General features: G+C 39.0%; 2 protein-coding genes across 2 annotated transcripts in view; one reads left to right on the top strand and one right to left on the bottom strand.

Annotated features, from left to right (window-relative positions):
- The first annotated feature begins 1795 nt into the window (after positions 1–1795).
- SPX (spexin hormone) lies at positions 1796–11079 on the top strand. The gene is made up of 6 exons (XM_082738609.1): positions 1796–1867; positions 2255–2335; positions 2523–2580; positions 3126–3188; positions 4359–4442; positions 9756–11079. The coding sequence occupies exons 1-6, from the start codon at positions 1862–1864 to the stop codon at positions 9812–9814; spliced, it is 351 nt and encodes a 116-aa protein (XP_082594735.1). The 5' UTR covers positions 1796–1861; the 3' UTR covers positions 9815–11079.
- Positions 11080–12994: 1915 nt separating this feature from the next.
- Positions 12995–22438, bottom strand: part of GYS2 (glycogen synthase 2) — a 52799-nt gene continuing 43355 nt past the window's right edge. The window contains exons 13-16 of the mRNA XM_082738608.1: positions 19748–19843; positions 18781–18944; positions 17282–17362; positions 12995–15266 (exon numbers count right to left, since the gene is read on the bottom strand). Of these exons, the coding sequence (XP_082594734.1) occupies positions 15045–15266; positions 17282–17362; positions 18781–18944; positions 19748–19843 (563 nt within the window). The 3' untranslated portion in view covers positions 12995–15044. The remainder of the gene's footprint in view (positions 15267–17281; positions 17363–18780; positions 18945–19747; positions 19844–22438) is intronic.

Here is a 22438-nt window from a genome sequence, read left to right as displayed (position 1 = left end):
AAGGTCAAAAAAATAGTAACATACTTCCACCACACTCAAGCATTTATCTTTAAAAAAAAAAATTCATTTTTCCTTTCCCCCTTTCAGTGAAATGTAGTGAAGCTAACTTTAAAATGCTATCTGCACTTGTCTTTATTTCCTCATATCCTCTTCACTTTCAACCCACTCCTGTATAGCTTATGTTCTCAAAAATGATTGTATTTCCAAATCCAGTGCACACTTCTTGGTGCTCATCTACCGTGACCTCTCAGGGTTAATGAATATTCGGCTGGTTTCCACGGCCTCATGGTCTCCAGGAATTTCTCTTTTCTTTCTGATAGCTTCACTTCAACTTGCTTAGCTGGCTCTCCCTCTGCTCATCTCTGCATGTTTGTTTTCATAGCTCTGTTCCTGATTCGCTTCTTTAATTCCATTCACTCTCAAACTGTTCTCGTTCAATCCCAATCCATTTCCTGCCTTAAAATTCTTACAATTCTTAAATTTGACCATTTCTGCCTTTAGAAAAAAAGCTGTAGGCTGGTGGCCTCTTTGCTGAGCTCTGTAGAGTTTTGCATTTCCAACTGCCTACTTCACACTTCAATTTAGATCCTTAATGTATATTTTAATTTTAATATTCAATTTAATTCCTCTCTCTAAACTGGCTCATTATGAAGTCTCCCAATTTCGGTAAATGGCTTTATCATACACAGTGTTTAAGCCAGAAACCCAAGACTCATCCTTGATTTATTTTTCTTATACACTCATATCCCATTTAACCACAGGTTCTAAATTTTATACCTCCACTTTATACCTCCTCCCTTATCCCAAATTCATCTACAGCTCTCAATTTCCTGCAAGTCCTTCCTAAGTCTAAGCCATCATTATCCTTTGCTTATAATCATGTTTCCATATGAACCATTTCTTCCTCTATGACCTCATTTCAAATTACTCTCCCTTATCACCCCATGACCACTCAGTTTGGCCTCATTGGTCTCCCTATTCCTCAAACAAGCCAAGCTCTTTGCCATCCCAAGATTTCATTTTTCTTTTTTCCTCCTATTATCCTAATTCTCACTCTGATTCATCTCATGTCTGACTCTACCTGATTTTTCCAGAAACCTCTCAACTGCTACCTTCCCTATAGTATTCCACTACTTATCACATCACCTCACTTATTTTTGCTTTATAAAGCATTTAAAACATCTTAAAATTACCTTGTTTACCTGTTGACTAGTTTACAGAAGTTCTCCCCTGACTAGAAGATAAGCTTGATCACGGCAGAGACAGTGTCCTTTTAATGCATGACTGTCTCTTCACCTAAAAGGAGAAATGTCTGATACATAGCAGGGATTCAATAAATGTTTGTTAAATAATTGAATGGGTACGGAAGTGAAGGAATGATGTGGAATTCCACTGAGATTCCCTAACCTTTCTATTTCAAAGATTCATGTTTAGTCAGTCATCAGCTTGATAACAAGATACCCAAGACAAGTTTGCTTACTTTCTTTGTTTACTTTTGATTCAACTCAGGCTTGTTAATCATTTTCTCTACTACTAAGAATAAATTGGGAAGCTAGCGAGAAAGGCGAAAACAATGACGCCGATATATTCCTAATATCTCCTGGCTGATGTGGTCAGTATCTAAATAAATGATGTCCACTCATCAATCATTTCTTTACTTCCTGCAAATGAATCTCCACGGGAAAATTGTCAGATCCTCTCAATCTTGAATACTGACAAGAAGTCCCTATGGACTCCCTAACTCTAGTGAAGATCAGGAGGGGTCATTGACACTAAGATTTAAAAGCCCCAGTCTCAGAACAAGATTAGAAAACTGGTAGGTAAAGTTACAGTTATTGCAGTTTCTGGAAAGGAGCTGAACATGAAGGTAAGTGAAAGTTTTATTTACTTGAGACTTTTAAGCTGTTTATGAAAAGTTTTATAGCTTTTTACCTATTTTATCTTTAATAAGCATTTTATAGGCCAAATGATATTTAAACAATACACCTTAAAATATCAGAATCATTTGATTTTGCTGAAAAAAGATTACTCATTTTGGGCAAAGTAATGAAAATAACATATTTCTAAAAATTTTTTTAAAAGGGAATTCTTGTGTGGTTTAACTATAAGGCAGCCTCGGTAATCCCCCTCTCCTCTACATACTGAGTATTATTAAAACAGAGCACATGGAAAAGTTAAGAAGTTTGTAATTTTCCAGGTGTCACAGAAGTAGAAGATCCCATAAGAAATTACTTTCTTTGCTCTTTCCTTATAGAGACTGAGAAGTCTGGTGGCAACAACCTTGGCTCTTTTCTTAGTGTTTTCTTTCTTGGGAAATTCCAGGAGTGCGCCACAGGTAATCAAACACAAAAACTGGGGCTCCTGGATGTTGTTTCTTTTTTGTTCCTTCCCTTCCTTACTTTCCCTTTTCCTTCCTTCCGTTTCTCCTCCCTTCCTTCCTCCCTCTCTTCCTTTCTTTTTTCTAACAGAGGACTGCGCTACAATGTCTTACTAACTGCTTTTCTCTTCTCCCTGGGTTGTAGGGACTCTTTGAGAGACGGAACTGGACTCCTCAATCTATGCTCTATCTGAAGGGTGCACGTATGTTCCAAATACTTTGCTTTTCCTACAGCAATAAAGGAGGAACCTTCGGGGTGCATGAATCCATGGGATAGATGTGTGGGGAGAGAATAATATCGAGTGTGTTCCCTCAAATAATCGAGGTCAGTCTGGTCTCCGTCAAAGAAAATGGGTGGGGGTGGGGGGGGGGGGTCTGGCAGGGAAGAGAAAGTCTCCCTGATTATTAGAACCTTTCCATTCTGACCTGGTGGGTAGCTGACTCTTGCCTGGGAAACGCCGCAAGGACCCTTGCACCCGACCACTGCTCAGAACACATTCGCTGGGGCTGGCAGGGCGCGGGCAAGCGCGGGGACAGGGCGCTGCAGGGCGCGGGCAAGCGTAGGGGCAGGGTGCGGGCAGGGCACCGGCAGGGCTCCGGGTCCAGCCCGGGGCTGCAGGGGGAGCGCGGGAAAGCAGGCAGTCCCGCCGGGACCCCTGCCGCGGCGCCGCCGCCGGGCGCGGAGCCCAAGTTAACCCCGGTTTTTGAGCACCCGGCAGGCGCTGAGCCCCGCGTCTCGCCTTTGCAGAGGGGCGTCGCTTCATCTCAGACCAGAGCCGGAAGAAGGACCTCTCCGACCGCCCGCCGCCGGGTGAGTGAGCGAGGGAGGAGGAGACTGGGGCGACCCGTAGCAGGACCCAGCAGGCGGGCACGCTGCGCCTCGCGCCCCGCTCACAGCGGCTCGGCTCCGGCAGGGACGCGGCTCCGGGGCCGCCCTCGGGGAGAGCCGGCCAGGGCCGAGCTTAAGCTGGCAGCGGCGGCGCCCCTCACTAAAGCCGAACTCGGTCTGGGCCGTTCGGACCGCCCTCTGGCCGCCGGGGGTGCAGAGGTCCTGGGGGAGTTATCCGAGGGCAGGACCGGCCTGGGGGTTCACCTAACAGGAGTAAAGGAGGGGGAGCGAGAACCGTGCAACTGCTCCCAAAATGTACCTCCCTGTTTATGCCAAGATGTTTAAACGGTTTCCTCTTAAATGTTTTTGTTGTTATTAAAGTACTGATTTACGTGGAAACTTCAAATGTACACCACTATTACATTACTAGAAGGGGCTATAAAGCCGTTCAAAAGCAGAAATAGTTATGGGGCCCCTGGCTGGTTCAGTGGGTTAAAGCCTCTGTCTTGGGCTCAGGTCATGATCCCAGCGTCCTGGGATCAAGCCCCGCATTCGGCCCTCTCTTCAAAGGGGAGCCTGCTCCCCACACCCCGATGTTCTGCCTGCTTGTGATCTCTGTCTGTCAAATACATAAATACAGTCTTAAAACACACACACACACAGAGAAATAGTTAATAGGTAGGGACCATTAAGAATAGGGCCAGGGACTGATATGAGCCTTATGCGTTGCCAAGAATGCAGATTATTATTTCAAACAGCTTTGGACAGAAGGAGAGAGGAAGTAGCCCAGGCTCCCAGGAGTACCCATTACATCTAAATGTTTCTGCCCAGACATTCCATTTTAAGCTCTGAAGGGTGAAATCATTCAGGGTTCTTTATCTCAATCCACCCTCCATTCATGTTGTTTTCTGTAGTCTGTAGTTTAAATTCTCTTCCATACCTGTAATACATACCATAACCAATTTGTAAGTAACATCTATAGGTAGTGTAAAATGTTTCAATTCCTAAAAATCAGTCTTCTGTATAAAGGGGGGGGGGGGAGCTTTGCTAAGGGATCAAAAATCTATTTCATAAAGGTTTTTCTATTTATAGCATATCAGAATAGGGGTACTTAAATGGTAATAGAATCTGTACATGCTTTTGTTTCTCCAGAAAGACGCAGCCCAAATCCCCAGCTACTAACTCTTGGAGAGGCAGCAGCTCTGCTCTTGGCTTCCTTGCAGAAACCACAAGAAGGTACATGTCTAGGGACTCCTTTCAGCTGCGGGACAGGGAAGCTTTGATTACTTTTGGGATTCTGTGTTGAATACAACAAAGTTGCCTTTATTCAGATTTTTAAATATAATTAACAGTTGTCCCCTGACTCCAGAAACTCAGACATGTTTATTGTATAAACACTAGTACATTTCTCACTAAGGAAAGTCCCCAGGAACAAAAAAATTTCTTTGATGATGCTGGGGAATTTCATATTAATTTCATAATCCAGAGCCTACTGTAACATTATTTCATTTAGAACCAAATGATGGAACCAAATGAAATTGCTGAAAATGAAATATTTTTATTTGAATACATAGCAATGTTATTGGTACATCCTAATAGATATGGGCCAGTTCTGATTCTAAGCCTGTGTAATTTCCATTATACAGCTCCTTCTGTATGAAGATTAGGTGTACTTTTCAAATAGAGACATTTTGTCCATGTCTTACTGAAATCACAAGTTGAATTAAGGCATCTTGGTAATATGTAAGCTTTGGAGGACATACCAGGGTTCAAATCCTGGTTCTGCTGCTCTACAAGCTGGATGACACTGAGTCTTAGTTTCATATTGGTAAAATGGAATAATGATACCCATGTGCAGGATTGCTATGAGACCCGACTGAAACAAGGTACATAATTTTAATTACTATTAACAATAGAGGTCATCAAAGCATAATAAACAGACCCAGAATTTTCCCTCTCAAAAATTGTAATGATGCCATATTGTGACATAATTTAAATGTTTAAGTATTTTAAAAATATATAGCAAGTGGTCTGGTGGTCAAAGCACAGGTTGCTGCTGGCCGAGTGCTCTGACACTAATGCTGAGGGGGAAGACATATATATCCTCAGTGCCTCGTATGGGGAGGGCCATGCAAGGAGAAGAGAGCAAAGGCTACTTTCTGGCTTCAAACTTATAGTTTTCTTGTGAAAAAGATACCAATGAGAAGCAAATCCAAGAGACTGGCATTGGGTGTCCTCTGAATTCAGAGCAAGGCTGGCACCCCTGTGGGAGTAGATGGGATTATGTGCCCTTACGCCTGCTAGGTACCAGCAAACAGAGCAGGTAGAGAGGAAACCAGATTAAAGGGAAGCAGGAATGAGAACGACCTTTGTAGCAAAAAGATAGGGTGAGGAGCGCTTGGGTGGCTCAGTCAGTTAAACATCTGCCTTCAGCTTAGGTCATGATCCCGGGGTCCTGGGATTCAGCGGGGAGCCTGCTTCTTTCTCTGTCCCTCACCCCCACTTGTGCTCCCATGTGCGCTTTCTCAAATAAATAAATAAAATCTTAAAAAAAAATAGTGTGAGCAGTCAGTGGAATAGCAGAATGCAGGAGGAGTGGTTATGTTAGAGCTAAGACAATGATTACCTGCTGTTACTACCACTACCTGGAGCTAATAGTTGTGGTGGGGTTACTGCAATGCAAGGAGCCGAGCACTGTTCTCAGCACGTCAGATGCATTAATACATTTAACCCTAATGGTGACCCTGGGAGGTAAGCACATTATTATCCATTATTATTGCCCACTATTACATAACAGATATCTATTGGAACTGGGGTGAAGAACGAATGTAATTTACTCTTTGTCTGAGAATCAGGAAGATGCCTTCTGGATTGTCAGCAGAGGGATGACGTGGTGAAGAAGGATGGATCTGATCATGGCACAGGGAGTAACAATAAGAACTGTAACAATAGCCACAATATAGGAAGGTCTGCTGTGTGTCAGATATGGATGTGAAACTTCCTAGCTCAGAAAACGGAATCTTCATGAGGTGTGTTTACTTTCCCAAGGTCACACCATTCGTGATGTTGGGATGTTGGGATTTTAACTCAGGTCCATGTGACTCTACAGCTCTCTCCATTATGCCATGCCAGCTCTCAAATGCATTGCGTCCAAGAGGAAAGGCCCGTAGAAGGGAATCAGGGAGAAGCCAAGGAACATGACAGGACATCACAGGAGTGAGGAGGGGAGGTGCTGTCAGTCATGGGAATCGGTGGGGAAGCTCAAGTCCGAGGGATCCTGGAAGGAAGAATGGATAACATAGATAGCTGTTTACTGGAGGTATAAAAGGGAATCCAGAGTCCAGCACATTTTGAAATGGTGATACTGGTGATGAATGAACATTTATGTGGATATAATTAAGGTTCGGTGTGAGGTAACAGAAATGGTCTAGTGAGTAAAAGTGTGTAGGTCAGCGGTTCTCCACTATCCGCCTATGGACTGGCTCCACTGGAGTTAACTGGAAGGCTTACTCAAAATACAGTTTTCTCAGCCTTAGACCCAGAGATTATGATTCTGTAAAACTTGAATGACCTCAGAATCTGTATCCTTGAGAAGTTCCCCCAAATGATTCTGATGATCAGTCCAATATGGGAACAACTGGAAATTCAGAGCCAGTTACTAAACGCTGAAATCATGAAAGTGGACATCTCTTCTAGGCCTCAAATAGAGCAGGAGAAAGGCACATAATAAAGGATTTGCCTTAGAGAATACCTAGAGATGAAGGTTAAAGGAGGACTGTCCTATCAGTGAAGGGACGTTCGAAGGAGAAGGCAGCAATGCAAGAGGAGAACCAGGATAACAGCATTTCCAGAAAGCAAGGGTGGAGAGTTTCAAGGAAAGAGTGATTAAAGCAGCACATGTAGCAGAATAGTTAATGAGAGAACAGAAGTCAATAGGAAAGGAAGATCGTGCTGGCTATGAGAGGTCATTGAGCAGCAGTTCATAAGATTTCTGCTCAGTTCCTGTCCAGTGATATTACTTGCTACTGTCATGCCCCTCCTGAAACCTTGTTTAGAAGGAATTTGTGAAAAGAAGAAAGCAGGTACTAACCAGCATGGCTCTCAGAGCTCTTGCAATGAAAAGGTAAGAAATGGTTGCTAATGGGTAGAAGATGCTACAGCCGAGGTGATCTTTTCTAAATTCCACATTCGGTACATTTACTATTTGTAAATGTACTATTTACTATTTACTATTGTTGAAGTAGTAACTATTACCATACTATATAGTATATATACTACTATAGTAGTAGCATATACTACTATAGTAGTAGTAACTATTTAGTATATAGTATATATACTATATACTATAGTATATAATATATAGTATATATTAGTATATATTAGTATATATATATATATATTTTATATATGTATATAAGCAAAAGTGTTCCTGTGTCATGTTTCCCAAGTAAGATGCATTATTAACAGGAAATAGAGAGGCAATACCTTGATGCAATTGAATGGTTCTTGTGCTGGATTTTAAAAACCTGAAGGGGCACACTTAGAGCAGGACATGAGGCCTTTTCAGATTTCTACCAAGCATAACACATTATAGTTTCATTCATATATATATGTTATATATATAACTAATATATAGTATATACTATATATACATATATATACTATATAGTATAGTAATAGTTACTACAACCATAGTAGTAGTATATAGTATATATACTATATAGTATATATAGTATATAGTATAGTAGTAGTAACTATTACTATACTATATAGTATATAGTAGTAGTATATAGTATATAATATATATATACTATATGGTATAGTAATAGTTACTGTTACTATAGTACTATTTACTATTTGTTGAAATCAGTAGGAGGAGAGTGCTGGTGAAGATGGGTCGAAAGGGAAGTTTTAGACTTGGTTGCTGGGAAGAGGTATATAGTATAGTATAGTAGTAGTATATAGTATATAGTATATAGTATATATATACTATATAGTATAGTAGTATATAGTATATAGTGTATATATACTATATAGTATAGTAATAGTTACCACTACTATAGTAATAGTTACTTTATAGTATAGTAATAGTTACTGTTACTATAGTACTATTTACTATTTGTTGAAATCAGTAGGAGGAGAGTGCTGGTGAAGATGGATCGAAAGGGAAGTTTTAGACTTGGTTGCTGGGAAGAGGGATCAAGAGGGGAAAAAAGTGAACTAAAATGGAATGGGGAGAAGTTAATTTTAAGAGGGGAAGAAGGATTTTCATTAGCAACTTTAAGGAGGGCTCCAGAAAAGCAATCCTGCACTATATGTTAACTAACTCAAATTCAAATTTAAAAAGAAGAAACTTTAGGGAAGAGTGTGTGTGATTATAGGTCCCAATTTCAAGTCTTTTTTTGGAAAATAAATGTAATTTTTGATCATTAAAGCTTCCAGAATAGCTTGGTTCTGATGATGAAATAAGGAAACAAAATCTACTAGTTTAAATTGAAGGAAATGTTTTTGATTTCCATATGATATATTCATTACTATTTTAAATACCTTTACTATTTTCATTCTAGAGTCCCTAAGCATTAGTAGGCCCTTATTTTATATAGTGAGTTTTTATTTTAGTGACCAATGCTCTCTCTCTCTCTGCCTGCCTCTCCAACTACTTGTGATTTCTCTCTGTCGGATGAATGGATAAAATCTTTAAAAAAAAAAAAAAACTTTAGAAGATACCCTTCTTATTGAGTTATATTTTTTTCTTTAAAGAACAGCCCACCATTTGTTGGATTCTAAAATATGCCAGCAATTCAGGTTAAAATGTAACTCAGACATGCAAATTATATTGTAACTAACTAAAGGAATGTGGTTTTACATAGAGGTAACCTTGGAGAAAGTTAGGAGAAGCATTCTCCTCTGGCAACTTCCCCTCACTACCTCTGGTAGGTTTTAGCTCTTTTACTCATTGTTACAGTCCCCAGAACATGCTACAGTCTGATTGCTTACTCACTCTGCCCCTAAGTGATACGTCATGTACTAAAGTTTTCCAATCCCGTCCAGCTAACAAGTGTCCTTTCCTTTTGTCTCATTTCTTCCCTAGGTCTATTCTAGCCCACCTAACAAGAGAATATAAGCAAAAGTGTTCCTGTGTCATGTTTCCCAAGTAAGATGCATTATTAACAGGAAATAGAGAGGCAGTACCTTGATGCAATTGAATGGTTCTTGTGCTGGATTTTAAAAACCTGAAGGGGCACACTTAGAGCAGGACATGAGGCCTTTTCAGATTTCTACCAAGCATAACACATTATAGTTTCATTCATTCTGGAGAGTCAGATGTGAAATGTGAGTTCCCCTATGTGTCTTGAGCTGAGGAGGAAGATTTTTAAACCAAAATAATCAAAGCACACTTTTTTGGATTCTCAGTAGCAAAGTGTAGGAGTTAACATAATTTAGGAAACTAAATGTTTATTTCTTAGGGTTCTCTACATCTTATTCTTTTCCCTTTTAAAACACAGAGAAGTGTGTTTATTTTATGTGCTTTTTCTTTTTTTCTTACAGCTGGAGAAGAAAACTTTGATCAAACCAGAGTCCTAGAAGACAGTCTACTAAACTGGTGAAAGTAGACCAAGTTATATTTAAATACAGTTCCATTCTTGTTGAAAATATGAACCATGTAAATAAAGCCCTTGGACCCTTTTTACTTCAGTTGTAATGTTAGGAACATGCATAACCAATTTTATCCTTTCCAGAAGCAAAAGAATGTAGGGTTCTTAGCTGGAAACATCATGGCCTTCTTTCAGGGCTTCAGGTCCTGTTAGGTTACCATGTATCTTACTCCCATTTGTAATTATAAGACTAGAGACTCTTTAGAGTGTGTTTTCTATTTGTTACAAGTATCTGCCTTGATCTAGTGAGTCTTAATTGTTGGATTTTGCATTCCTTACCCTTGCATTGTCCTGCACTCAGCTGCAACTCTCCCTCTCTTTTTCTGCCTCCCTCCATCCCCCCAGTCTCTATGGGGGTTGAGGGGAGAAGCAAGGCTGGAGGGGAAAGAGAAGAGTGTATTCTCTTAGTTCATTTTAGAGTAAGTTGTTAAGAAGGGAAGGGGAAGGGAGGTGACTGGGGAGAAGCCCGTGATAAGAACACTTCACTGTAGTTGCTAAAAGTAGGGGGAGGGGGGAACCTGTTAGGCCAGTAGAAGTTTCCCTAGTGGGGATCTCCCCTTTGTGCTTTTTGGGGATCTCCCTGAATTCAGGGAGTTACTGGGAAATAAGCAGATGGAGACTCACTCTGTTTCTGGGTACATTGTATAAAAGGAACAAACCAGTTTTTCAGAGGTAACTCTTATTCCACAGCTAAACAGACTCAAAGACTCTGCTTCTTGTAATTGACTAGAACTCTAGGCTTTATTTTACATTAAAACATTATATAAAGGCACCCTGATAACATCAGTACACAGTGATATGCCTCATCTGCTCCTTCTGAAAACTTCTAAAACTATCTGAAAAAATACACACACACACACACACACACACACACACGTCCACAGTGAGCATAATAACCCATTTATTTGGAGTTACAATATGATCAACATGTTAATTTTTTTGACCTAATTAGTTGAGAGTTGTTATTGATAAATGTCATAAGTGGTAAGTATTGTTAATTCTTATTGTTATCAGTATATAGCTATTATTCAGTAGCTAAAGGATATCTTTATGTGAATGGATCTGTACCTGGGAATTACAATTTAACTATGTTATGAAGTCAAAACCCTGCTTATAAGATTTGTCTGTATCTTGTATCGTAATTGAATAATGAAGCTATATTCAAGTAATTGTAACACTGATCTCTTGCAAAAATAAAATGCTAACATTAAAAAAAAGTGGTATCATAATAGGCACTTGTCATTTATTATGATTTAAGTTGATTTTCTAGATGGTGCATATTTCCAGTTTATTGAGATTTTACTCATCTGACATAGAGGTGTACATACTGGCTATTTAAACATTATGCTTATTCCAAGACTATTTTAAAACATATGAAATAATTCTACCCACAACTAAATAGAACAATCTTACGTGTTTCACACTAAAACAAAGTTTTTAAAAACTTTCTAAATGACCAAGAACTATTAAAATAATTCAGTGTCATATTAGAAGACTATTAGCATTGTATATAATATCAAGTATTATTGATAGGTGCTTGAATTCCTTGGATGTTGTTCTGCCATACAGATGTGCTGATTAACATAGTAAGTGCAGGCCACCTAGGGGGCTGAGAGTCAGGCTCCATGCTCAGCGGGGAGTCTGCTTCTCCACTCCCTCTGCCCCTCCTCCCACTCAATCCCCCTTCCCATGCAAATGAAAAAAAAAAATTGTAAAAAACAACAACAACAAAAAAGCATAGTAGTTGTATACAGGCCTCTATGCCCACCTGCTACAACATTCTGTCCCTCTTGGAATATCTTTGCAATTCTCTTTATTTCTATCTTTTTCAAAATTGAAGTGAACAAATTGTATGCCTTATATTTTAAAAATGGGAAATACCTGCCCACAAGGCACATTACTAGAATACCTCCAGGTGGGACTGGTGGCCCCTCTGATCGCAGCTCCTGCTGCTCTTAGGCTCTTTGTGTCCAAATCCTTCCTCCCCATGGCTATCTGTCTTCCAATTGGGGCTCTCAATTACTTTGTTTCCTGGGGTCTCTGCAGTGGATGCCTCCTCTCCCTCCTTCCACTCCAACAGCACCATTATGATCCCAAGAGAGGAGAGAAGGCAGAGGCCCTAGACTGTTAAAATCAGCCTCCCACTGGCATTTCCCCTTTATCTGGTTATGAGAAATAAAATTCTATATCCTATACACTTGAGTTACACTGTTTGCTTCAGCCACAGGAAACAGGGAAGTTGGGTATGTAACGCATTGGTCCCCTCCTACTGGACTATGAATTCCTTTAGTAGGAGCTTATTTCTACTGTGATCTGATCCTTATAACCAGCATGTGAAGCCAGCACTTGTAATGTGAATTTACAGAAGTGTATCCTCACCCTTTGGACCTCCCCACGTGCCCTTGACCAGTCCCTCTCCTGAGTCCACTTTGTGCCCTGGGAAACTACTAGCAGACCACTTGTAACACTTTATATTCTCATCAGTACATGTAAAACCTTCTCTGTTCACCCTAACTCTTGAACATGGAAAGCAGGTGGGACAATGCATTAAAAAAAAAGTCTTCTGGGGGCTGGTCAGGCACACATTAACTATTTTCTATAGTTCTTTTACTTCAACTTATGCATACATACATTCTTTAAAAACACCAATTTTTTGGTACCTCTATTTCTCCCAATAAGACCATCCATTTGTGCTGCTACTGTGTATAAGGTGCTGTGCTAGACACAGTCATCTCTGAACCATCCTTACCTGTTGTTCCTCACATGGCTTTGTCAGTCTTGGGGAAGGAGGAAGGATTGGAGCAAGGGGATGGAGTCCAGTGGCAGCAGCTGTCTGAATTGGAGGGGTGGGTGCAGGAGAGAAACACGCCCTTCAACACCCAGTGTTTGCAAGTCTGTGAGTTTCCATCTGCTCTATCATTTGTACTCCTTTCTAATCAGAGAACTGTTCTTTCGTTCGAAAAAAGCACTTGGATTTTCAAGTTTTATATTAAAAAGCTATTTTTCTGGGGCTCCTGGCTGGCTCAAAGGAGCATGCCACTCTTGATCCAGGGTCATGAGTATGAGCCCCACGTTTGCTGTAGAGAATACTTTAAAAAAATATCTATCTATCTATCTATGTATATATATATATTTTATTTACTGAGCCATTTTACTGAGGAAACCTCGTGCTTTCAATAACAGTGGACCAACCAGGTACCAACCAAGGGTATCACTTGAATACACACATTGTGTCACTTTACTAGGAATATGTTTTCGTAGTTATTGTAACTTTGAAACACCTTTTTATCATGAGATCTTCCTGACACTTCTGCAAATGTGTATTTATAATAAAAGATACAGCCATGTCATATTTTCTGATTTCCTTGGCAGACTTTCCCAAACTGCTCTGCAGTTGTTGGGTTAATTGGCATTAACAGGCATTTTTCAAGGGTTAGGTTTTAGGTAATTTATTTCTCTCCTTTCTGAACCTCTAAATGAGGTGAGTTCACAACCATCTTCCACTCTGGCCTGATTTGAGGCTTATATCCACCAATCATCTACTTTTTCTGAACAATGGGACAGGCAGTAGGAGAGCTGGATTAACATCTTCTACTAGTCCTGAACCACTTCACACATGGCCATTGTTACTCTTCCATTATTGCCATCAATAATCCAGCACTGGGCAGACTAAAAATTTTTCTTTTTTTTTTTAAGATTTTATTTATTTATTTTTATTAAAAGATTTTTATTTATTTATTTGATAGACAGAGAGAGATCACAAGTAGGCAGAGAGGCAGGCAGAGAGAGAGGGGGAAGCAGGCTCCCTGCTGAGCAGAGAACCCGATGTGGGGCTCGATCCCAGGACCCTGAGATCATTACCTGAGCTGAAGGCAGAGGCTTAAACCACTGAGCCACCCAGGCACCCTAAAGATTTTATTTTTAAGTAATCTCCACATCCAATGCAGGGCTCAAACTCACAACCCTGAGATCAAGGGTCCTGTGTTCCACCAACTGAGCCAGCCAGGCATCCCAGACTAAAACTTTTTTAAAAACCTTTGCAGACTCAGGTGAATTGGTATGCCAATGAAGGTATTCATTATTATCTAAGTGTAACAATACTCAAGTTGTGGAAAAGAACAATCCAAGAGGGAAGGAGGGTTTTTTGTTTTGTTTTTTGCCTACTTAGATTTCATTATAAACATAAATATGCTAAACTGCAATCATGCAACAATGTCTCTAAGCACATCATGGATGTGTTAGAGACACTGTCCTTATTATAATTAGGAAGACTCTATATTTTCTTTTTGCTAATTTTTTGAAGGACAGCTTTAAATATAATCCTTTATAAGGCACTATTTCATAGCAGGTGTTTATACAGGTTATCTCATTTAAATGTCTAAAGAATTGTAAATAAGACATCAACAAAAGCTTAATACATTGATATGGATATTAAGTTATATATCCATATATTAGTTCATTTGGGTTTAACAATTATCAGTTATAGAAGATTGATCAAGTTTTCCAGAAAGCTTTCCTTTTAAAGAACAGAAAAACTGTTATAGTCAGATAGTATAGCTCAGATGGTAACATCTTCCCACTGTTAAATAGAGAAATGATCTTGTAAATATGTGTTAATATGTATCAGGATCTCAATTTAAGATAGCCTTTTTTCTTATGGATTTTGATTGTGTGCAAAGATAGAAACTCATGGTTCTGAATCTTGTGAGACATGAACATAATCACTAAAGACAGAATTATTTAAAATATGTATGTGGTGCATGTCCAGGGCTCAGAACAGGATCTTTTGCAGGAAAAATGGGAGGTTTATTTGGTAGATATGGCAGCTGTATAAATACTAAGCACAGGATTGTGGTGATGATAATTTAAAAATAAATACTAGCAAATGAAAATTCTTATTGCTTAAATTAACATTTTAAAAACACTTCCAGTCTTCCTTTTTTAATGAACATTCTTCCTCGTGCCTAAATTTACTGGGGGAAGGGAGTAGGGGAAAATAACTTGGATTTTAATGGAAATTACCAAATTGCCGTTCACTTAATCTTTTCCCCTTGGTAAGCGGAGAATAAATTTCTTGGTCACACTTAGAAGAAGAAAATGAAATTTGTAGCATTTTCATTTCTTTAAATAATGACTCTTATTCTGTTCTTACTACATTAGCTCTGCTCAACAAGCATGGAATTCAGTTCTTGTATTCACCGTGTAGCTTTTTCTTCCCACGAGGAACACGGCCCAGAGAAAATGGTGACTTGATATTTAACCGATCCCTTTCAGCCTCCTCTTCCTCATTGTATCGCTCATCCTCTGCTTCATCTTCCACATCACTGCTTTGAGGACTAGAGACCTGGGACCCTGAAGGAGAAGGTGGAACTGAGGAAGGCCTTGGGTATTTAAATCCTTCTGTCTGCCAAAGACAAAAATAAGTCACAAACATTATAATGATGTAAACACTTTGCATGTGCATTTGATACAGAAAAAACATAGTTGGATTTTTTTTTGTGGTCTGTTCATGGGCCATTATTATCTTTGATTCCTTTTGATTGTGGTACCACCAAGCTTAAGAGAAATTCATTAAATAAATAGTTTTCTTTTCTTGTGCACTGAAATGTGCCAGGTGCCATATGTGTGTATGTATGTATATACATAATCTTATTTAATCTTTGTAACAACACCAATAAATGTTTTTCCCATCTATAGAAGAAAATTGAGGGTTAGAGAGGCCAGATGACTTGCCAAAGGTCATGCAGCATATAAGTGATAGAGCAAAGATGTGTACCAGGGTTGTGATCACTCCCTAGCTTTTAATATCAACTGTCATGTTACACCACTGATCCTGTCAGTCCCCATGCCACTTTGCAGGCCTGCTCAACAAAATTACAGAACAGGGGCATCTGGACATACCATGGACAGCTACCACTAGAACGAATCCTGAAGCCAGGCCACTCAGCTGATCCTGAAATTTTACCAGTTACTTTTATTTCAGTAAATGAGCAAAAGTAACAACTATGGGTCAGGCGCCATAATGCCACTGAGGAAGCAAAGAAGAAAATGTGATTCTTGCCCTTGGAGAGAGCACATGTTTGACTGGGGAGAACAACTGTATAAAAATAGTTGCAGCACTTACCCATTATTATCATGTCATACCTATCCAATCATTTCAAGGTTCAGATATTGGCCCCAAAAGCAATAAAAAAAAAAAAAAAAAAAAGAAAGGTTGGGGGAGCTGATTTGTTCACTTAGGACCTGGCTCAGAGTAGGAGCTCAATACTTATTAATTGAATCAGTTGAACAAGTGAATGAATATAGCTGAATTATCAAGTCCAGCAACTGCCTCTAATCAAGCTAAGCAATTAATCCTGAACAGGAAAGCTGGAATTAGTATTTTGAAGGGTTTTCAAAACCCTGTCACCTTCTGCATGGGGGAATTTTACCTTGGGCTAACTTTTGAGATCTGTTTCCCTTGACACTTGATATAGATGGAATGTAAGTTGTGTTATTAAGAAAACTGATTAGCAAGTTGCATCTGAACTCAGCAATTTTGGGGAATCCCTGAACTGGATGACTCTCGTACTTGTGCATATTCCTTGTGGAGGCCATGGACGCTGATCTCTGGAGATTTACATGACATCTTGGCTCCTGTGGGGCACAAAACTACTGAGCTAGGATAGATCTCATACCTAATGATAAGGGTCTTATCTTTTTGCACCTAAGCTTTCGCCTGGTGGGGGTGGGGGCGAGGCAAAGAAGTGTGGCTTTTGGACTGCTGCACAGACTGCTCTAAGAACTGATTCCACTGAAGAGAAATGTCTGATGCTGTCCTACTTCAAGCTGCGTTTCCTATCATATATCCTTTTAGGTGAATGTGAGGACAAGTAGCCCTTGCTCGTCTCATGAATATAAATGTCTAAGAGAGCTTCAGAAGACTCCCTGCCGGATACTGCCGACTGGAACATAAATACTCATCTAGTCCACTGCCTCCTGGGGTTCCTGAATTCACTTGCCAAGGAGTCACCTGATTTTCAAACATTTCCTTGGATAGCGAATTCACCTGCTGTTAAAACAGGACAGTTCATTTTTCAATAATTCTCAAAAGAATTAGTGTCCAGCACAGCAGTTTCAAGTACCAAGGCAGGGAGAATTTTAGTATGGAAGTGCTTCTGCAGTGACATGAATTAGCTGACCATTGGCTCAGCCTCTAAATTAGGCTAACTCAGATTCAAGGGCTTTGACTTGATTTGATTTGTTAGTTCCTCTATTCCTTGCTTTTTTTTTTTTTTAATTCCTTGCTTTAAGGCAACATTATGAAAAAATGTAAAAGTTTCTGTCCTTAACTAGTTCTAAATAAAAAGGTATTGGGAGGACTTACCATGCATAAGAAATTTAGCTTCTGAAATAAGTACACAACAATAAAATAGTTACCGTGGGTGGTGATGTAGGCTCCATATGGAATTTATCTGGAAAAGCTCTGCTTAATGTCAGGTACCTGGCGTGCTGATAATACTGTGATAGAAAAACCAGCTCATGGTTAAAAAAAATTATTTATCTCAAGAACCAACTTATATAAAATCTTATTCTTCTAGTTATAAAACACATTCTTAAAGTGACAGAACCTATTCACCCTAATTTTAAGAATCAAAAAAAAAAACAAAACCTGATAGTTTATAGTTTTATTATTTTGCAGAGAATAAGTAAAAGAAATATTACAAAATTTTGAAGAGAACAGCTATATTGGTCTTACTAAAAGCTCTGAACTGAGTGCTAAGGGGACTGAAAACATTGGCTTCATTCTACAGAGAACCAGTATGACACAGGGAAAAGCTGGGCCCTGAATAATCACAAACTGGATCTAAATTCTGCTTGAAACCTTAGATAAGAAACATAGCTTCTGAGGCCCTTGGGTTGCTCCGTCAGTCGGGCCTCTGCCTTCGGCTCAGGTCATGATCTCAGAGGGCCCGGATGGAGCCCCACCTTGGGCTCCCTGCTCAGCAAGTAGCCTGCTTCTCCCTCTGCCCTTCCCCTTGCTTGTGTTCTTTCTCTCTTTCTCACTCAAATAAACAAATAAAATCTTAAAAAAAAAAAAAGAAACATAACTTTTAAGAGGTTTATCATTCTGTTTTCATTGTAAAATGTAGACAGTGCAGTGAATCACCCAGGGTTGTGATGAGCACTGGCATTAGTGTGTATGGGGCCTCAGCAAATGGCAGCATCTATCATTTGTCAAGGAGAATTTAGTGGCATCTAAGGAGTTACATGATCTGAAGGCAAAGTCAGTTTATTTTTCATTAAATCGCCCAGTCCTAAGATACGTAACATCTAGGTATTTACAAACCTGTTGTATAATTGAAAGGAGGTATTTCCTGTACTTGTCATTTGAAAACTATATTATTCCCACTCCCACTATGCTTAAGGAATATGGTCACTTTATTGCTTAGGGACAAACAAAATAAAAATGTTTCTTTAGATGTTTTCCTCATATTCATGAAACAATACCTGAAATGCATCAAGTTAACCACTGACAAAAGACTAACTAGTAATACCGCAGATGGATCTGATAGACTTGCTGCTATAAACTCAAACTAAATATGAAGATTTGGGTTTAGGACGTTGCCAGCTTGTTTTAAGTAAAATAGTACATGAAAACATCACTTGAGAGTTTAACAATTATGTTACAGAGTTGACTTTGCAGTTGATGATTAGAATCTATATTTTTATAGTTCAGTGAGATATTCCTTTTTTTTTTTTTTTTTAAAGTAAGCTCCACACCCAGCACAGATTCCAACTCAGGGCTTGAACTCATGATCCCAAGATCAAGACCTGAGATGAGATCAACAGTCAGATGCCCAACCAACTGAGCCACCCAAGGGCCCCAGTCTAGTGGGATTTTTAAAGCAGTTCTCTTGATCCCAAACTTAACTTACTCTGCCCAAGTATCTCCAATCCAGAAGATCAGAGAGCCTCTCAGTTCGGTTTCTCTGAATAATTCTTTGGCGGCGTGACTGTTTGCAAAATCCATAGAGAAACTGAGTCAGCTGATTGCAGGAATCATCCGGAGAGCGGAATCTCCTGTCAACAATGTAAATACCTGAGGAGCACAAAAACCAAAGCCTAGGTAAACACAGGGCTAACCTTAGAAGAATCTTTCTTCCATTCCATTAAATTCCATCACAGACCACCACATGCATTATCTACTCCCTGACTCCCCTACTGCCTCTGCTTTATCTTTTGCCTTCCAATGCTATATTTCTTCTGTGATCTTTTACGGGTTTACAACTGTCCCCAACAGACAGGCAACACAATCGATCTTGCAAAGAAATTTGGCAGTAGAGGGAATACCCTGGATCAATGATTCTCCCTAGTACTGCTCATTAACCATAATCTCTGGGGATCAGTGATATTTAGGCTCCCCAGTTTTCCCACCATACAGCCCTGGCTGAGAACCACAGCTCTAGCCTGAGGAAAGAGAACCATGACAAGGAGATTGCAGTAGACCAGGAAATTGGCAATGTGTAGGCAGAGGATCCATCCCATCTCGCTTTTCTTGCTGCTAGGCAACACAGACACAGAGATGGTGGTATGCAGATTCTTCTGCCATCTTAAACGATTTCTAGTGAATTTTGCTAACTTGTCACAGGCCTTTAAAATAATGACAATGACCAGTCTATGTACTCTAAGGCCATAGTTACTATAACATCAATATACTTAATATTAATAGCTTTTTAATCTTTTCTATGAATCACATAATTAAATCTATCTTCCATTAAACAAGAAGTATAAACATTACTTTAATCATCAGGATAACTCTAGAGTTAGGCTCCCTAAAGACCCTGTGCTTTGTTTGTTAGCGGTTACTTATCCCTACATCAGGTGAATGATGAAAAACCTCACCATATGCAGTAGGATCAGCCACATGCTCCTGCATGAAACAGCCAAAGCCGGAAAGGTTGGTTGTCACACTGGGGATACCCATCACGGTACATTCAGCTGCCAGGGGAAACAGAGAAAGGCTAGGCTTCAGATCAACTCCTATATCCACTTACGCACAGAGATGGGGGAGAAGCCCACGTCTGCCTAGTAATAGTGATGTTTATTCTGTATCAGGCACAGTACTAAGCTCTTTACGGGTATTAACTCATTTAATCTCAAAAACTACTTGAAATGAGACTGCCATTATCTCTATCTTACAGATGAAGAAACTGAGGCACAGAGAGGTTAAATAATTCGCCCAATGTCTCACAGCTGGGGAATGGGGTAGAGGGATTCGAAGCCAGGTGCCTGGCTCCAGGGCTCCTGTTTGGAACTGCTGTTCTATCCTGCCTCTCTCATTCCAGCTGGTTTTGTTTTCTTTTTGCTCCATTCTAAGCTGTGTCTAAGCATGTGGTGAGTTTGTGGGTTTTGGACATGAGCAACTCTTCTCATCATATTAATGTCCCTTGCCGCAAATCTCTCCACTTCCCCAAGTGTCCAATGTACCCATACCCTCCGTAGTCCTCTCTCCCCTTCTAGTCAAAACCTGTTTTTCATAAAATAGTGGATATGTTTCTTTTAAGAAGTATTACCTTTCACAAGGATGTCTGCATTTTTAACAAGGAATTTATACATGATTATGGAATTAAACTTGGTTGGCTTGTGGGGATGGGTTAAAAAAAAAGATTTCCTCACTAATCAAGAAATAATGCAGTTTAGACAGTGGCCTTTTCTTCTGCTCTGCAAATATTGCCTCATGGCTTATCTCTAGAGAGAAGTGGTTTCCTAATTTCTGGAGGAAGCGGTGGAGGAGAAAATGGGACAGGGATTCTTGACCCACATGAGAATCTGATGAAAATCTTGAACTCATCATCAGAAAAATCCTTATGCATATATGTAGAAAGAATTTTGCCTATGATTCCACGGAATTTTGCAGAAACTTATTTGTATTAAATACTCACTAACAGATATGTAATGAAATACTAGGTACCCATAACCCCTGCAAATCTTCATTGAATGAATTTAATGGAATAAGTATGTATATTCATTGGATTTTCTCAAAACACAGACTTAAATGAATACTTTCTGGAATGTGTTAAACTTAGCATCAAATAAAAAGTTATTCTAAAAAAAAATTAGAATTATCTAATATGCCAACACCAAATTTAGTCCACCGGAGGTCTTGTTATTTATGTAACTACAGGTTAGGTGAGGAATGGCCAAATTTCATTGGTTAATTCAAAACAGAGAATGACTCATTCTCAAAGTTCTTTTTCCACCTGCTTATCTCTTTTAACAATTTTGCTGGTCTTTATCTTAAATACTAGATGTATCTCCTCTGTCATTTTGGATTAAGCATTTGGTGGAAAGTCTGCTGTAAGTTAGAGAACATTCTCTTTACCCAACATAATGATTTCCCACATCCTTAAGTCACTCGGGCTTTGGTTTTGTGCTTCTCTATTTTTGAAACTTCCTTGATAATAAATTATATTACTTTTTAGCAATAATAGGAACACAAGTCAATAATAAAATGCTAAGTTCATCCATGAAATATGCATTTTATGTATCTTAAAAGATAGATGCTTGATTATAAACAATTTAAGATAATATGAAGGTATTTCATAAGTAAGAAGACACCATCTTTATAAAAATGACAACTGATACCGTAACAATTTTTAGAGCTATGAAAGAGACAGCTAAAAGAATTAGATCAATAGCTTTTCTTTTCTTTCTTTCTTTTTTTTTTTTTTTAGATCAACAGCTATTCTGTGTCATGTTTCAAGAGGAGATAATATTTTATCTATTTTCCCCCAGAAGTTTTAATATTTTTACAGCTGCTGGCAAACTATTCTTAGTGGAACCTAGAGCAACAGAACAGGACTTTATGTCAAAAGAGGCAGTGATTTCATGTTGCTTCTTATGTAAAGATCCTACTTACATAGAATTTTAAATGCTATATTAAAATCTCTGGGATCAGAATACAAAGATTAGAAAAAATTCTTCCTCTTCATATTTCAACCATGATCTCCCTAACCTTACTACAGCTACCCCTTGGCTCGGCAATGATGACGCTGAGATCAGAAAGCAAAATTTATTAATTATGCATAAAAATGTTTTCTGAACCTTTTCTTTTAAAATTATAAATGGAATTATATTTAAATAAAAAGGAAAATTTCAGATTACTAATACAAGATGGAAAGATCAATATTATGTTCTTTCCACTGGCATTTATTTAAAGTATTTGTTTTTAAATTTTGAGTATTGTTTCCTTTTTAGTTAGGCATTTCAGTCCAAATACAAATTGATCACTCTTGATACCAGTGACAAATATACTCAGAGGGGACAAAAAGAAAATAGATAGTGCATCTGGGAATCTACCATTGGGGAGAAAAAAAAAAGGCAGATGAAGAGGGGAAGGGTCTGAATGGAATGATGTCAGGGTCACAATACCTGTCATTGAATTGACATTTTATCTTAAAAGAAGTACCTCCTTTTTGAGTGACTATGGTGTGAAGACTTCTCATTGTTTACTTTCTTATACTATTTGTTTCTTTAACTATGTGACTGTGGTACCTATTAAAAATTAAATACATCCATTAATTTTTAAAAATT

This window comes from Mustela nivalis (genome assembly GCF_964662115.1).
Source record: "Mustela nivalis genome assembly, chromosome: 7".
NCBI classification, from domain to species: Eukaryota; Metazoa; Chordata; class Mammalia; order Carnivora; family Mustelidae; genus Mustela; species Mustela nivalis.
The sequence above is the reverse complement of the archived record's forward strand: the minus strand, read 5'-3'. Positions and strand labels throughout refer to the sequence as shown.

Excerpts from the sequence above, each read along its gene's own strand:
- SPX (XM_082738609.1), top strand. Across the intron at positions 2,581-3,125 it reads GCTCTATCTGAAGGGTGCAC|AGGGGCGTCGCTTCATCTCA; the intron begins GTATGTTCCAAA and ends TCGCCTTTGCAG. Across the intron at positions 4,443-9,755 it reads CTTGCAGAAACCACAAGAAG|CTGGAGAAGAAAACTTTGAT; the intron begins GTACATGTCTAG and ends TTTTTCTTACAG.